At 45.7% G+C, this 15,903-nt stretch overlaps 4 protein-coding genes across 4 annotated transcripts in view; 3 read left to right on the top strand and 1 right to left on the bottom strand.

Moving 5' to 3' along the window:
* The window catches only part of LOC126561302 (uncharacterized), a 60,030-nt gene extending 54,484 nt beyond the window's left edge, over positions 1 to 5,546 (top strand). Inside the window, exons 4-7 of the mRNA XM_050217357.1 lie at positions 1,225 to 4,148; positions 4,219 to 4,614; positions 5,002 to 5,229; positions 5,391 to 5,546. Coding sequence (XP_050073314.1) covers positions 1,225 to 4,148; positions 4,219 to 4,614; positions 5,002 to 5,229; positions 5,391 to 5,522 — 3,680 coding nt within the window. The 3' untranslated portion in view covers positions 5,523 to 5,546. The remainder of the gene's footprint in view (positions 1 to 1,224; positions 4,149 to 4,218; positions 4,615 to 5,001; positions 5,230 to 5,390) is intronic.
* Positions 1 to 15,903, bottom strand: part of LOC126563129 (coatomer subunit zeta-1) — a 558,371-nt gene that overhangs the window by 233,688 nt on the left and 308,780 nt on the right. The window lies entirely within an intron of this gene.
* The window catches only part of LOC126561377 (trafficking protein particle complex subunit 11), a 411,048-nt gene that overhangs the window by 138,542 nt on the left and 256,603 nt on the right, over positions 1 to 15,903 (top strand). The gene's annotated exons all lie outside the window — the stretch shown is intronic.
* LOC126563094 (uncharacterized) lies at positions 11,477 to 12,113 on the top strand. The gene is made up of 2 exons (XM_050219709.1): positions 11,477 to 11,899; positions 11,961 to 12,113. Exons 1-2 carry the CDS (start codon positions 11,477 to 11,479, stop codon positions 12,111 to 12,113), a joined length of 576 nt encoding a protein of 191 aa, XP_050075666.1.

The raw sequence follows: 15,903 nt of genomic DNA, 5'->3' as shown, positions 1-15,903 counted from the left end.
GACCCACTCCACTCGGTCACAAATAAATTTCATAATTCCCTCTCTTCTCTCACTCTCTCCTTATCTCTTCATTCCCTCTCTGTTCCCCCTTAACGTGGTCCGGCGAACAGCCGCAACTCGCTTGCCTCGCTTCTCTGGTCCGTCCGACCACACAAGCCGCCCGCTTGCATTCTACGGTGGGTTTCGCGGAATTCTGGCCGGTGTCGATGAGATCGAACAACAATTGCGGGTGCCGCCGTTCCAGACAATTGTCGCCAAAACAGATGCCACTCGGACAGCCTTCCGTTCGCTCCTCACCCCGCACCTCTCTCTCCTTCCTCAGCCCGCCATTCTCGCCCGTTCCTTAGACCGCGCATCTCGCTCGTTCCATCGAAATGGAACAGGTAGGATTTTCTAAAACAGCGCCTCTGTAAGCTTCTCGTACGATTGCAAAATGTATAATTCACTACAAAAAGTTGATGGCAAAACAGCACTAAAGTTTCTAGCGTAAGCAAAAACCAACTGCACCGCTGTTTCACACAGCTCGCCACATTCCACGGTACCTGACAGCACCTGCGACCTGCTCATTACTGCTTGTCGCAAATCGAACTCAATCGCACAGTGGCACGTGCTCATTATTCATTCATCAAATTTGTTCACTTTCGGTCCGTGCGAGACCTGCCTGCCCTGTACAGAGAACCCCGGCTCAAACAAACAGTTCTCATTTCGAACCGGATATTGAAACACGTTCTGCTGCTTCCGGGAGGGTGGGATAGAGTGGCGACCGGAGCGACACGGTTCTATGAAAAAGGGGAATGGATCCTGGCCCGCACTTTCCTAACTGTGCCGGAGGTTAATCACAATATCCTGCAGCCCTGTTAGGGTGCCGGTGCAGTAAATGTTGATTCGCTCCAATAAGTCCGAGAGGTACAAATCAGCAGCAAACATTAGCCGCAGCAGTGGTGGGGTTTGTGTACTAGTGTTGGAAGCAGTGCAGCATTCGGTACTGACCCGGAACGAACACGGGAAGCTGTAGAGAGCTGTGTGCGATATTGGTGTGGTCTAATTAATGTTACTGATTTTAGCATATCGACTGGTGTACCGATGTACGGAATTGGAACTGAATTAGTCCGGTCCCAGCAGGGCGAGGACGGGGGATGGTGACAGGGATGATGGGTAGAGCTAAAATTGAAATAATGTTTGGTGTCTAATAGTTTCCGTTTGCTCATGTTTCTACCATTTCAGCGTGTACCAAACCAAGTGCGGTCGCAACCGTGTTCCAACGACGAACCGGCCCCGTTCGACGGAGCTTTAGTGACAGATCTTCACCTACCAAGACGAATGGTTACGAAGGGCGTGAGTCAAACGGAACTGGACCGGGGGTTGATCAGTTTAACGATACGATGGCGCTACGTGTGAGAACACTCCGAACGGATTCTCGCACAGCGTTTGAAGATGAAACAGCTTCTTCGACGTCATCCTCCACCTCGTCGGATTCTTCAATCGGTTCCGTAGCCTCACTGCTGTTGGCTGTTGGGCAGAATGGTAAGGCACGACCAAAACTACCACCACCTCCACCACCACCACTGGTATCTTCGAGCCCAGGGAAATCATCATCGTCTCCCGCAAGTACATCACCTCCACTCACGAGCAGAACTCGTCCTCCAACCACTGCCAGCAACAACGTGTACGAGGATTTTTGCTTCGGCCTGATGGCGGGCGTCAGGCGTTCGAGTAGTGATCGGAGCAGCTCCACCTCGACCTCATCCCGTACAGTGGTGCAGGTGCTTGCCAGCTCGTCCGCATCCTCCTCACCAATTTCCTCGAGCGCAGCCATCCACCGGCTCGAAATTCGTCACGATCCGGAACCGGAGGAGGAACACTATCAGAAGAAAACGTCCATCATGATCACGGGCGACGATTGCTATTCGACCGTGAACGTCGATGGCGCTAGTGATACACCGATCTACCAATCGTCGGTGGTAGTAAACGATGGGAGTGTGCTGTGCTCACCGACCAACGAGATACGTCAAACGGCATCGAACACGATCACTATTAGTGTGAGTTCGCCAACGTCCACGTTGGAAAGTCGGGCAAGTAAATCATCAAACCGGTCAGATACGAGTGGGAGAGCTAGTTTGGGGAAAGGAGATGATGTTGGGGTGAAGAACGGTGAGCAGATTACGAATGGAACGGTTGTTTCGATGGGCAGAGAAGATGAGATCTTGACCGTTACTACCGGAACGTCTATTATACCTATTGGGGCAAGTAGCGTTACTGGCAGCAATGGTCGCACTTTGATCAATTTGGATTTTAGTGAACACAGTAAGACGGTTTCCTCATCTTCAGAGAACGTTCCCTCCTCACAGTCAGTCACAACACCCGAGAGCATCACACCGATCGCACAAGTTCCTAGTGAAAGCAATGACTCCAAAGATCCACCGACTGCAGGTGAAGATGTAAATCAAGACACCGAACAACAACAACAGGTGGCAGTCAAACAATGTTTGGTGGATCTTACACCGACACCGGTTGTGCTTCGGCGTTCAATGAAGCCTAGTGCGGAACAATCCTCTACAAGCTTACAAGCGAAGGTGTGTCGGAACAGCTTTATCGCCAAGCTGCTAGAAGATCCCTCCCTTAGTCAGCTGTCCGAAGGCTTGGATTACGATCTGATTGCAAAGCTAATCGAAAACTCACTGCTCCGACTGAAGGAATCACGCAACGGACTGGACATGAGCGGTACCAAAGATGAAGATGATGTGTCGAAGATGATCGAACAATCGCTGCTAAAGATACAGGAGGAACGTAGCAAGCTGGCCAACACTTCTACTCAGTCATCTTCAGCGGTTAAAATTCCGGAGATCCAAAACGGTAGCAAACGGAGCAGTGTTAGCTCTGGCAACAGCTACGGATCAGCCGCTGCATACGAACTGATGGAGTTTGATCAGTTGGGTGATTTGAGCGATTGTTATCAAAGCTGTAGCAGTGATCTGACGGTGGACGATGACGCGAATTCGTCTCGCAGTAAGTTCTATCAGATGTTGGTAGACGCAACGCTTTCGGAGATTGAAATCAACACAACGAACGATGATGACGATCATCACTACGAATCGATCCGATTGAACGGGGATCCGATCTACGAGGAGATTAATGATATACCGCCACCCTTGCCACTGACAGCGCCACCGATCGATGACGTGGATCTGGAGAAGCAACGAAACGCACGGTCCATCTTTGAGGGTGCCTCCAAGTACGATATCCTTTCGTACCTTGTGGACGCAAAGGAGCGTGGCATCGTACAGGAGGATGGTACGTACGGGTTCCAATTCGGTGCTGCCGGTGATGACATCATCCTGGAGGAGGAAGAATCGGAACCGATCACGGAACTGCGGCACCATCAGCGACAGATATCCGACATCAGCAGTCGGCTCAGTCACCTTTCGGGCATTAGTGATTCGAGTGAGGACACATCCCTCTCGCCAGCGACGATCAGCAATGGCAGAAGTAGTAAAGCGTCTGCCGAGATCGAACGCAACGATTCGGGCGTTGGATCGGAGACGAGCAAAACTTCCCGCAGCCGGTGGCAAAATCCAGCCTCTGCCTCACTACTCACCAAGATCACACCGATCCACCTGTGCGAGGATTGTGACGGTCCAGTGGAGACGCAAGTAACTGAGTCGGGCGTTATGTACGCACCACTCGTTTGTCGCAAGTGTGGTAAGAAGCGGGCCGAGCGGAAAGAGATCATTACGGAGATCGTTGAGACGGAGGAAAAGTACGGACGGGATTTGCAGATCATACTCGAGGAGTTTTACCAGCCAATGCTGGTGGCCGGACTGCTCAACCAGGATCAGCTCTCTGCAATCTTTTTGAACGTGGAAGAACTGCTGGAGAACAATCAGTTCTTGGCCGAACGGATGCGCGATGCGCTGGACATTGCGAACGAGCAGGGCGACGATGACCTGCTGACGGTGAACATCGGCAAGATCTTCCTGGAGGCGGCCCCAATGCTGCACGCGTTTGAGAGCTACTGTGTGCGGCAGGGTGCGGCCAGCCTGTTGCTGGCGAACCTCGAGAAGGAGAAAGAGCTGTTGCGGATCTTTCTACGCGTATCCCAGATGGAAAATGCCGTACTACGGCGAATGAATCTCAACTCGTTCCTTATGGTAAGTCGGAGAAGGTTGAAGTAATGGGCGTGACAATATATAAATGATTTTTTTTCGATGTTTGTTTTAGGTCCCGGTGCAACGTGTCACCAAGTACCCACTGCTGTTGGCCCGCCTTTACAAGGTTACTCCGGCCCATCTGGAGGGTAAAGAGCTGCTGAAGCAATCGCAGGAAAAGATTGAACTACATCTAAACCACATGAACCGGGAAGCGAAGGATGTACCGACGAAGCTATGGCGCCGAATCTCATCGTCCAGCCCAGGGCGCCGACTGTCCTGCGAACTGGACATGATCAATATTAAGCTGCGCAAGATGGCGGTCGATGTGCTGGAGTGGAATCACGAGGAGGTCCGGTTCGCTATCGAGGGACGGTTGCTTTTTACCCAGCCAAACGATGGCAACTGGAAAAAGAGCCGAACGATCAAGTTGACCTCTATCAATGCACTTTTGGTCACCAATGGAAAGGTAAGAGGATGAGATTTGAAGATGGCAATTAGAAATGAAGTTAATACTTTTGTTTTGTTTTTTTGAGCTTATTTTCCTTAGTCATCAACTGAGACATTAAAAAAAATAAGTTAGTAAAGAATCAAAACGATTCATAAAATGTCTGACAACGGGTTCCAACCATTAATGAAGATTGGTGGTCTTTACCATGCAAATCAGGTGTGTCTAGCATGTCTAGGACAGGACCTGAGATGACCTAAAGGAATCCTAAATTTTCATTCCCATTTCTCATGCGCGTGTCTGAAAAGAGGATGGTCACAAATCATGATAAAATGCATCAAAAAAAGGAATTTCAGTCCTTAAGATATTCACCTTACTCAACATTCTTTTTACCCTCGTTGCTTTCAGCCCACGGCCAGCTACAAAGCGGACCGGGCCCTGTCGGAAACGCTCAGCTTTCCCCGGCACACGGGCATCCGCGAGGCATCCCTGCTGCTGGTGCGCGAAAAGGGTGGCCGGTATACGCTTCTACGCGAGCCACTGTTCCTTGACCGGTGCATCGTCTGCTCCGAGCACGACTGGGAGGACTATTTCGAGGTGCAGGAGATCCTCTCGAAGGAGTCCTTCATATTCAAGGTACGTGTAATATACATACCCGGGTGCTTCCTCTCCGATGGGGCGCATCAATCAATATTGCGTTCGGAGCGCTGGAACGTGGTGTCACATACTGAAACTATTTTCCAATTTTTTCTTCTCTCTCTCACACACACACACACAACCTTTACCTTCTCCGGCAGGCTGAGGACGGTACGAAAACGAAACAGTGGTACGCCCAGCTACAGTACCATTCGCAGGGTATGGGCACCTGGCGTAAGCGTCGAAATGCGCTCGCCAACATCATGATTAATGGCATGATGACACGAACGTAAGAAGCGGAAGCGATGACTCCCCCGACATCTCTGACAACAGCAACAAACGTCTCCCACCCCCCACCCCCCCCCCCCCCACTAACCCGTGCCAACCCAACTAGGATCTGTTTGTATGTATGTTTGAGTATGTAATTGCATGATAGTTGTTATGTATGTTTGGGGATAAAAAGAGATTGAGCACTAGGGAGAGAGAGAGAGAGAGAGAAAGAGAGACAGTCGTGCAAATATATTGCCAGCTAGCTTGGAAAGGAATTTGTACAGACATTTGGCCAGCAAGCGAGCAGGAAAAAAAAGTCCAAGGGCAACGTTATTCGTTCCCTAAAGAACAAAAAACTGCGGTGGTAGATATGTTTGTTCCACATCAAAACGTTGCACATGGAGCTATTTATTCGATTAACGATTTTGCAAAGGAGTAAGTTTTTTTTTTATCTATGCCTTTTCTTGTCACGTCTATTGCTGGGTGGCATTAAAACAAAAACATACAACAGACGCTTTCCTCTAGCTTCTTTTATAGTTTCCATTTAGTATTCTCAACATAAATAGTGATTATATGTTTCTTTCCTTTCGACTAAAGAAACGCGAGCTGGTTTTACTTTTCTTACATCTTAAAATGGCAAGTCTGTATGTTTCCTTTTCTTTGTACGCTTTTTTTTTGTCCTGCTAAGACAATAAAATATATAACGCACTGTAAAATCGATTGTAAGTAGTAAAGAAGAGCCGAACACACAAACGCACTAGAGATAAATAGTAAACGAATAAAAATAATGTAAAACAAGATCGTAAAACGAAAGCAACACGAACACGAAAAGAATAAAAAAAAAAAACGAATAAGTGGGCGGGTAGCAAAGGATAATCAAATGTGAACAAAAAATAACTGCAAATAAGTAATTTATCTTGCTTAGTGAGAAAAGGAAGGATGAGGAAGAGAGGAACTAAAACAATATAAATTGATCTTGTTGATCCTTACGTCTTTTGTTTGGTAAATAAATCGACGACAATCAACATGTCGCGTAGCACAAAGAAAGAAACAAACTGTTTATTGCATTGAATAAAAGAAATTTAAACGAAAAGATGATAAAGAAAGAAGCAAGCGAATCATAACAACACGCAAGAGCGAAAAAGAAACAAATGAAAACAAACAAAAAAGAATAGGAAAGGAGGAAACATCGCTAGAAGAAAAGTAAGGCGACAACAAACAAGCTAATAGCAGACTAAACGAAAGGGTTTACACGGTTTTTCTATGGTGAAAATTTAGTAGAGTTCAGTTTGTCGGTGTTTGTGACAGACAGAGAAATAAGGATCGCGGTTTAAAAAATTAAAATAAAACAAAACGGCAAACAAAAAGAAATAAAGAAAAGTTCTTAAACATGGAATGTGTTTCTCTATGGCTGTGTCTGTGTGAGGCTGACCTCTGATGATGGACCTGATATCCTGGAGGACATCATTCATATTCATGCCCTGCCCCTTTACCTCCGGAGAGGGTTTGGTGATGGCTTATGATTTTTTCATTTGTTCCCCTACCTCTCCGGACCTCTGATGATCCCGGGGATGAAATATCTCTGTACATTATCCTAGACGAACTGCTAGTCGTACCGGGAAACGGGTACGACATTCGACATTGGTCCAAATGGTTGGTTGGCTGGTTTTGTATTCAAATGCGTCCTCCATTGCCGGACGTTGGATCGGTTTTGCGTTTCAGGGTTGAGCGTTTGGAACTGTCCGTGGCCGGTGTACGTACGTGCAACAGTGGAATAACAATTAGCCAAAGCTTTGCCAGTGAGTTTAAGCATCGTGGCTTTGAGGTATGTGTTTGTGCTGGTCGGGAAAATGAAGACAGGCAGTACATTGTGCGATCCGATGGATGGATGGATAGATGGATGGATTGTTCTGTGAAGGTTAGATGAATTGTGAAAAGATTACAAAATCATCCTGCTTGCTGGGCAGAATGCTGTGGAGCACCGAGAACGAATGGTTTTTGGTGGAAAGCTTTTGCATAGCAAAATACCGCTAGAGAAGTGCTTTCGAATGATAAGGGTGGGGTTTTTTTTCCTCGGCGAGCTTACGTGGTCATGCTAATTTGTTTTCCTCGAGAACGGGACTGTGCTGTGCTGATGTGGTTTGGGAATGATTTTTCTAAGTACTAAGCTGACATTTAATGTATTTTTTTTTAACGTGAAGAGCATACATTAGATTCAGGAACGGAGCCGTCCATGGAGAGTAAGATTATTTTTCCAAACGTGTTACGATTTGTGCATCAGTTTTGTTCTGCGTAACTGATGTATTTTATTGGCATTTTTTCAGTAGAAAATAAACTAATTCCAGGAGCAGAAAACTTCAGCAGAAAATAAATTAAATGGCATGAATTTAAGAATGAATTAGACACTATAGCACAAAGCTTTTCGATCGATTCTACAAGAAATTATTACTTTGAATGGAAAGGAAATAATGGTACTCAATATAACACCGCTGCTTGATGCTTGTTGCAAAACAATCAATCACCTTTTTCGCACCACAAACTATATCCCAGAACCTAGTTCTTGCTTTTCAGATAAAAGTGTGCTAGAGTGTTTCGTTTGCTTCCTCAAATAATATGACACATTTTTTCAACAGATCGCTTCAACAGTCCCGCAATAATAAAACATCTCTGTTGGACACTGTTCAATATTTTCTTTCTATCTGGCTCCCGTGCGGAACGCAATACGCATGTAGAGAAAAAGGTAGTTTGAAAGAAAAAAAAAAACGAGTTAAAACAAACATTACGATTGAATGAACTACCAGAAATAGAGCAACTGGGGGTGTGAGCAAGCGAGTTCACAAAAATACACCAAACCGACGGTGTGTTTTATGAGGCGAAACTAATGCAAATGTTTGCATTTCAAGGCTGGCAGAACTTCCGCAAAGGACATTGGAAATTTGCGTGTAGCTCGGTGGATATCGGTTGCTTTTCTTACGGACGCACCGAACCGGAATGACCCTTATTTTATTTCACTCGCTCCTATAGAGCCTTGCATCTGGGTCGGCTGTGTGTCACATTTAGGCCTTTGGGGGATTTGAGCTAGTTGCTAGCTGAGCATGCGAACCATCGTGCTGATCGGGAAAATAGAATGACAAAAATCCGGTCCCATCTTAAACCGCTCCACAGGTTGGCCGGCCTGTGAAGTGGTGGGTGTTTAAATCCCTTTTTAGCAATTTGATACGCACAATGTGTATCGGTGATGGAACATCAAGGCTTCGAGAGGGTGTTACGTTACTCCGTGTGATACAGAAAGAAACATTTGTTTTCTTGTCTATTTATGATGGAAATATTGAAATGTTCGTCTAATAACATTTGTCTTTATTGAGTTAATTTTTATTGCTTTATTTATCGTTTACTTTACGTGAGTTCCTCGAAGCACAACAAACATCGGTTGAACCGATTTGTCTAATTTTAAACGTATAAATATTCCTCTTTTGCTTATCATGGCTTCTGTTTAAATGTTTAAAATTGAAGCATTTCGGACATTCAGCCTTTTTCGTTGAAAATTAATTCCTTTCCTTTACTTTACCCTACACAAACTGTCACTTCACTTTCGCCTACCGAATCGCACCCAAACAAAGGATGACGAATTGTGTTACTATTTGACTTTCTGCGACTATCAATAGCTCTTAAGCTAAAATGGAAGCCAAACCCCAGCAGCAGCACTGTCGGGAGTTTCCGTGTTTTGGAGCATATCCTTTCGTTTTAGCATAAGTCATTAATCACGTCTCGGAGTATTTTTTGTTTTGTTTTTGAAAGTCAGCCTTGCTCTGGTGAAGCTTTGTAAGTTTTCCAAGTTTGCTTGTTGCTTGTGAAAGCATTTCGAAAGTTGTGTATTTTTTTAGATAAGCGAGTTACAGGTCCTGTTCACGTCAACGGTTTCCTGTTTTGTAAAGTTTTGTTAAGCACTCTAAATGGAGAAAAAGGAAGACGGAGCTTCCTAACATTATTTTATTCTATTTTAAGCATTTCCCAACGCTCAGTTGAAGAGCAATGCACAATTTTCGAACAAATTTTGTGCTGTATGAACACTTTGCAAAACTTCTACTACAACAGTCAACGTCAACGTGTTGCTCCAACATACGTGTTGTATCAAGAGCTTTTTCTAAACTCCAAGTGTCTGTTGTGTTCTCCGGTGCGTTCGTACGGCTGGATGCGCGCCTCTACACCGGCACGTTCAAACGACACGCTGACACGCTTGAAGAGTGCAATAAAGTCCAGCAAATCCATTGCAGTAGTGGATCTATATTTGGGACAGAATAAAAAAAAAAGGTGAAAAATGTCACCAATATCGTTAGCGCTGGTTGGAAGCTTTCTTCCGTTCGCAACGTGAAACACTCTTCAGAGAGAAACACTTGGCGTGGATGGAGCAAAAACCTACACCAGTGCAGCGCGGTATCACTTTCTGGAGCATCGGTTCGCGACCGGGTTACCAGGGAAACAGTACCGTAGGTTGTGTACAGGTACGCCAGCACCGTACTGCTTTGATCTCTAGCAACGGAACGGTACCGACAAAAGCTCCAATAATTTGGCACTAATCCTAACGAGAGTTCCTTTTTCCATGCTTCTGCATAGAAGCGCGGCAAAAGACTAACATCGTTCGTGTACGGAAAATCACACCAAATTCTCGTCCAAAATTCGGAAGGAGAAGTTCGTGTTGCAGTCGTGGAACTACCGACAGCCAACTTTTGCTCGTTTGCCGGTAGTTCATTCCGAGGTAAAAATGAACCGCTTACAGAATGGCACATGCGCTCTTTGCGCACGTTGTCGGGATATTCCTCTGCAGCACTGTCTGGGAGGGCGAGCGACATCTTTCGGGAAAATTGTTACAAAAACCCGGATCCATTCACTGCCCGTGCGAACCGTCTGTAGTAAAATCGACCAACTGACCTAGACTTGGGTGTACCGGTTTCAATGAGCAAGTTGTTGATGGGGGGTATCTTTCCACCGCCGCACACACACACACACACACACACACACACACACACACACACACACACACACACACACACACACACACACACACACACGTCAACAACAAACTCTGACTTTCGTACGTCGCCAACGAAACAATCACTACGCGACCATGCTGACTTCTGTTCGCCCCAGCCGGGCATAGTTGACGGATTGTGTCTGGCGCTGTGGTGTGAGCTGAAAGGCAATCGAGAGTGAAAAATAGCTCGTTTATATTGATTTATTGCCGAGAAGTAACACACATACGAGCTCTAACCACCCGTCCCGCGCCGTTCACCGCTGCCGCTTCGCGTGGCGCACTGATTTTTGACCCGATTTGTCTTGTGCCCCACAGTCAAACCTTCGAAAAACCTGCCTACCTTTATTTGAAGTGCGCTTTGTGTATGTTGGTGAATGTTGGGCATGGAAAATCGGGTCTAATTCAAGCTCGAAAAACCACAGGGAATACCTTTCAAGCTTGTGATGTTTTTACGGTTGGGCCGTTTGGTGTAAAAAAAAAGTAAATAAAAAAAAGGACGATGGAAAAGCAGAATCTGCTAATGACATGCTGACAATGGAACTGAAAAGAAAATGAGCGAAGGGTTGCGTTTTTTCCGAATCGAATTTGTGGTGATGATTTCCATTTTCTCGCGTTGTAACGTGGGAACTGTTGCGGAAAAGATTTAGGTCAGAGTTGGGGGTGAACAATTGCCCATTAAATTGCTATTGAATGGAGAGTGAAATTGAAACATTATGGTCAATCGTAGATAGGGTTTGTTGTTTGTAGTGCTTTTTCACAAGCAAATACTTTAGTTTCACAATTTGTTTTTATTTTATGATCGCTGCGCCAATACATTAGTATTGGATCCATCTGTTTAAACAGTCACTCGATCAGCTGTCAAATAATCATCTAGAACTCGGTGAGATCCAATTTTCGTGCCGGCCTAGTACTTTGCAAAGTTGTTATCGAGACATCCTGTCGAAAATGCCGAAATCTCCGCGAAAAAAGCAGAGAACTACCCAGCGATCGAGCCGTAACCGTGTCGCGGAACAGCAAATGAAACTAGAGGAAACAGGCGTAGAACAGAAAGGCTACAAGTTGACACTGTTCGGGAAGTGTATCGACGTAGACGAGCAGGATCAGCATGCTTCGTACTATGCAAAACTTCGATTTTGGTTCCATCATGCAATCCCGCAACGTAGTGAAGATTCTCCCGTTCCCCGTATGCGTTATTCTTCCACTACATCGTGTGCTTCACCGTCAGACGCACGTCAAAGCTACCAGCATTTCGACGTTCCGGATGAAACTGGCATCTTCCAGAAGATGCCTCCTCCGCTGCCAGCGAACATGCTACCGTATCCAACGGTAAAGCCATTTCAAAGAATCGTAACGCAAGACAAGGATTTTGTAAGTATCAACTTTCAAGTTATCAACATGAGTTAATATGCTAAATGTTCGTTTTTTTTAGACAAGCGATCCAAGGAATTTGCTGGAGGAACACGTGGCACACTGGAAGAAGGTGCGAAGCAATTGGATTCTTTATCGACGGATTTATCTGCAGCGGTACAAGCCATCTTTTGATTTCATTAACTCCACATACGTACAGCCTGTGAACGAATAGTGGTGAAGTATTTGCTATTTATTTCACTAGTAGCTCCTACTAAAATGCTCAATAAACTCAGCCCCTTCATTCCGGGTGAATAGAATCCACACGGCGTGTCCATTGGCATGATAGAATTGGTCATTTGGCATTATTGTAACTACTCTGACCACCATCAGAGATCATGTTGCTCTTAACCACCTTCACCGGGAAGCAGTATTTGGTGGAAAACAATCGCGACCGCTGTCCTTTGTGCGCATTAATTACAACGTTATTGATTAGTGGCCCGCTGCACTACATAGGTACGGCTCTGAAGTGCACTCTCGGACTGTTGATTAATGTCCGCTGCAATTAGTCACCCATGTACACGGGGGATGCGGTAGTAGTAATTTTATTACACTAGCAGGATGCATACGGTCCGGATGATACATTTGCCCGGTACATGACCTCCGGCAGGATGACCAGTCAAACCGTTGACACGATTGATAGGGTCCCGTATCCCATCGGCAGAGCGATAAAAGGTTGCAAACACACATATGCCTTGTGCATGTTTGCAAGTGCGCCAAATTCCTCATTCACTACACGCCGCACGCACGTATACCGTGGACATTAGAGAATATGAAGCGCCTAACGTGTTACTACACAAAGATCCCCCCCCTCGTTCGTGATAGGAGCACGCATCATCGGATAACACGTCGGACGGTACGATAAAACCCGAAACCGCCATTAAAATGTTTTTACCTATTGATTTTTTGGCACTCGCTAGCTGGCAGCTGGCTTAACTGGTCGGTGTTTGGCAGCGCTATGAAAAGGGGTTTTGCAGAAGATTTTATCGTGCAAACGATTATGGTATCGTTTATGCGTTGTGCTTTACCCTCGGGGGAGAGATCTTGCTGGTCTTTTTTGAGCATGGACATTAAAACCCTTGGTCCGTGCATGTGTTTGTTGGAAGATTATCGGACGGCTTCCATTGACAGCTTAATGATAACGAATGTCAGAAGTACAAGATAAGCCTATATCGTTTCATCACTGGCTGAACAGAACATCATGGCCGCAGACACTAAACCTCAACTGTCATTATTCTTTAAGGCAAGTAGGATCAAAGGACGGAAATGGTTTCACGTGAAGCTCAGCGAAATCATCCGATCGATGTTTTAAGAAGCATCACTCGCAAAAGAAAGGTAAAGCAAGATGTTCATGTTTGATGTGATTATCAGCACCAGATTGAATAAAGGTAGACAAATCCAGCTTTCTGATGAAGTCGGAAAGTGTGCTGCAATGGGAGTTAATTCCTTACATTTTCGGCTATTTCCTTTCTTTCCTGTAGCAAATAAAGCCGAAATGTGTTCCATTAAGCTTGCAGCTGGAAGAGTTGCGTTTTTTCAGCTTTTTTTTCTTCAAGTATGTCCACTGCCATCTGCCGGAAGATTAAGGAAAATGTGTCAATACCTGACGAAAAACAGCGATTCGGATACCTGCCTACATGCTAGTCGTCAGTTGCAGTTTGTAATTACCGTTACCGAGTGTTTCCTGTCAAAGATTTTTTTTTTTTTGTAGAAGAGAAGTTTTCCTTGGAAAGAAAGACAAAAAGCCGAGGTGGCCAAGTAACCAGGTAAGAGGATTAATGATTTCGCTTGGCTTCCTTTTGTTGTGTTCTACGGTAACAGGTACGCGGGACTTCTGGGCCTCGGCCCTAGAACAGTCCATGAATACTAAAGAGTCAATAATTTCAACAATAAATGTATGCTCCCAGCACTTTACCGTGTCCGAGGCGTCCTACTTAGAGATCCTGGACGATATTTGAGGGACGCCTAATGGAAGACGGTTGTCCGGGTAAAAGAAAGCCAACACAAAACATCTATTGCGTTGCGGTAGACGAACCATTGCGAAAAGAATTCCGAACACACGGGCTTTGGCCCAGGATGCTTAGTGTTTGTTTGCCTAAGTACGAAAAAGGTCAGTTTATAAACTTTTCCAGGTATGGTGCTGGGAGCTTTTTATAGTACAGGTGACGCCCATATAGGAGATGCTACCTCACCATAGCGACGTAAAGCAAAAATAAATAACCAAAACGTTGGTGGACGAGTGTTCCTGCCGTCATGCTTCTCCACTCAATTTTGCCGGTTCGAAGAGTCCAAACACAAGCAGGAAAGTTAGAATTTTATTTGGAGTAAAGCAAAGTAAAAAATAAGCCAACCTCAACACCATTTGCAGCGAACGGAATTACTTTTAATGCATCCAATTTTTCTTTTGATCGTTATTTTGACTTCGAAACGTTCCATTTTTGTTGGTGCAGCACGCGTTCGGTGACATTGGCTTATGATAGTCGTTAATTAAGCTCGTGTGTGCGCGGTGGAAAATCTCACCGTAATGGAAAATGGCCGTTCGAAACAAACATGGCAAACACAGCGAGCGTGTAACACATGGTGCAGTTTTTCATTCCCTTTCACTACCTTTCTCGGCTGGCCAGCTTGTTGTGTAGTGGAGTGTGTGAACCAGCAGGAACAACATCATCCCAACCCCTGGTCACCGTACAAAGTACGTTTGGCGCGAATGGACAAAGTTTGTCCGGAAGCGTTTGCGATGTGGCGATGAAAAATTGTGTCCATCGGTACTGGGCCCAGTCCTCGTGTCACACGTCTGTGGCACGGCAAGTGATTCTACCCGTTCGTCCGTCCGCACGAGTGGACACCAATCCTCGGGTGAGTACGTCGTAAATATAAACTAATCCTGGGACGACCAGGCGCTTTGTGCAACAGCAGCCAGGAGAGCACAGGAAGCAGTTGCAAAAGTCAGTTTTGATAGGTTTAGAAACGGAACTGCCGGACGCAGTTGCATCAGCTCAAACAGCTGTTGCGGTGCTGTTGCATGGCACTGTGCACACTTTGCACCACGTAACATCGAACGGGTTCGTCTTCTGGCTTGGTTCTAAAAAACTAACTGCATAATTGCAAAAGTATGTCCCCCATTCTGGTGGCACGCTTCACGTATACGTCGACAATCTGCTGGTTTCGGGCTGCCCCAGTACATGGTCGTTCTGCTAAGCTTATCAGTCCGCTGCTTTGGCTCGGTAAACTTCTTCCACTTTTCCACCGCAACCGTTTTCGGAGCGAAGTTTGTCCGGACCCGGAAGTTGGTTTTGATACGGTTTTGAAGTTTATCATCACGTGCTCGGTTGATGATTTGCGCGGTAGCAGGAGGGTTAGGGTCCGGTCTTATCCCTTGATAAGACCGATGTCGACCGGACATAAAGCAGATGGGCTAGAGATGGCTGCCCACTGGTGTGAAGCCGTTACCTCTTTCTGACAGAGTTCAATTTAATCAACATCCATTTTCCGAAATAAATTTTAGCTCGTTTCCCGTTTTTGTGCTTTCGCTGTAGATGATTTCCGGAACGGGAATTGCTGAAAGAAGATTCGCCACAAAACTTAACACCGGTCGGACAGGATGTGTACTGTGTTGAGTGGCACTTCTACTGCCGGGAAGTTGGTTGGCTTGGTCGACAAACCTTTTTCTTGAGCCGAACATCATCCAGGAACTGATTGAACCTGTGCTGTGGTTCGTTCGTTCGCTCGTCATTTCAACACAATTTCAATGTACAGCTCCAAAAGTCAATCGAGACTATTGACTATTGAGGTTTTGTGACCAGAAAGAAGGATGTGGCGCTTTATCCGTCCCTCCTGGCTTCTGTGCACTAAAATCGGGTCCAGCAGATGTTTTCGCGCTGTGAATGGTAAAGCACAGCTCAAGAAGGCTCGTTAACGGCGAGAATAAGATTATGTAAAACTATTTATTTCCCAAGCACTCGCGC

This window comes from Anopheles maculipalpis, chromosome 3RL (genome assembly GCF_943734695.1).
Source record: "Anopheles maculipalpis chromosome 3RL, idAnoMacuDA_375_x, whole genome shotgun sequence".
Taxonomy (NCBI): Eukaryota; Metazoa; Arthropoda; class Insecta; order Diptera; family Culicidae; genus Anopheles; species Anopheles maculipalpis.
This window is presented reverse-complemented; position numbering and strand designations above follow the sequence as displayed.

Coding starts and splice junctions, on each gene's coding strand:
- LOC126563094 (XM_050219709.1), top strand. CDS start 11,477: ATGCCGAAATCTCCGCGAAAAAAGCAGAGAACTACCCAGCGATCGAGC. Junction 11,900..11,960: donor TAACGCAAGACAAGGATTTT/GTAAGTATCAAC, acceptor CGTTTTTTTTAG/ACAAGCGATCCAAGGAATTT.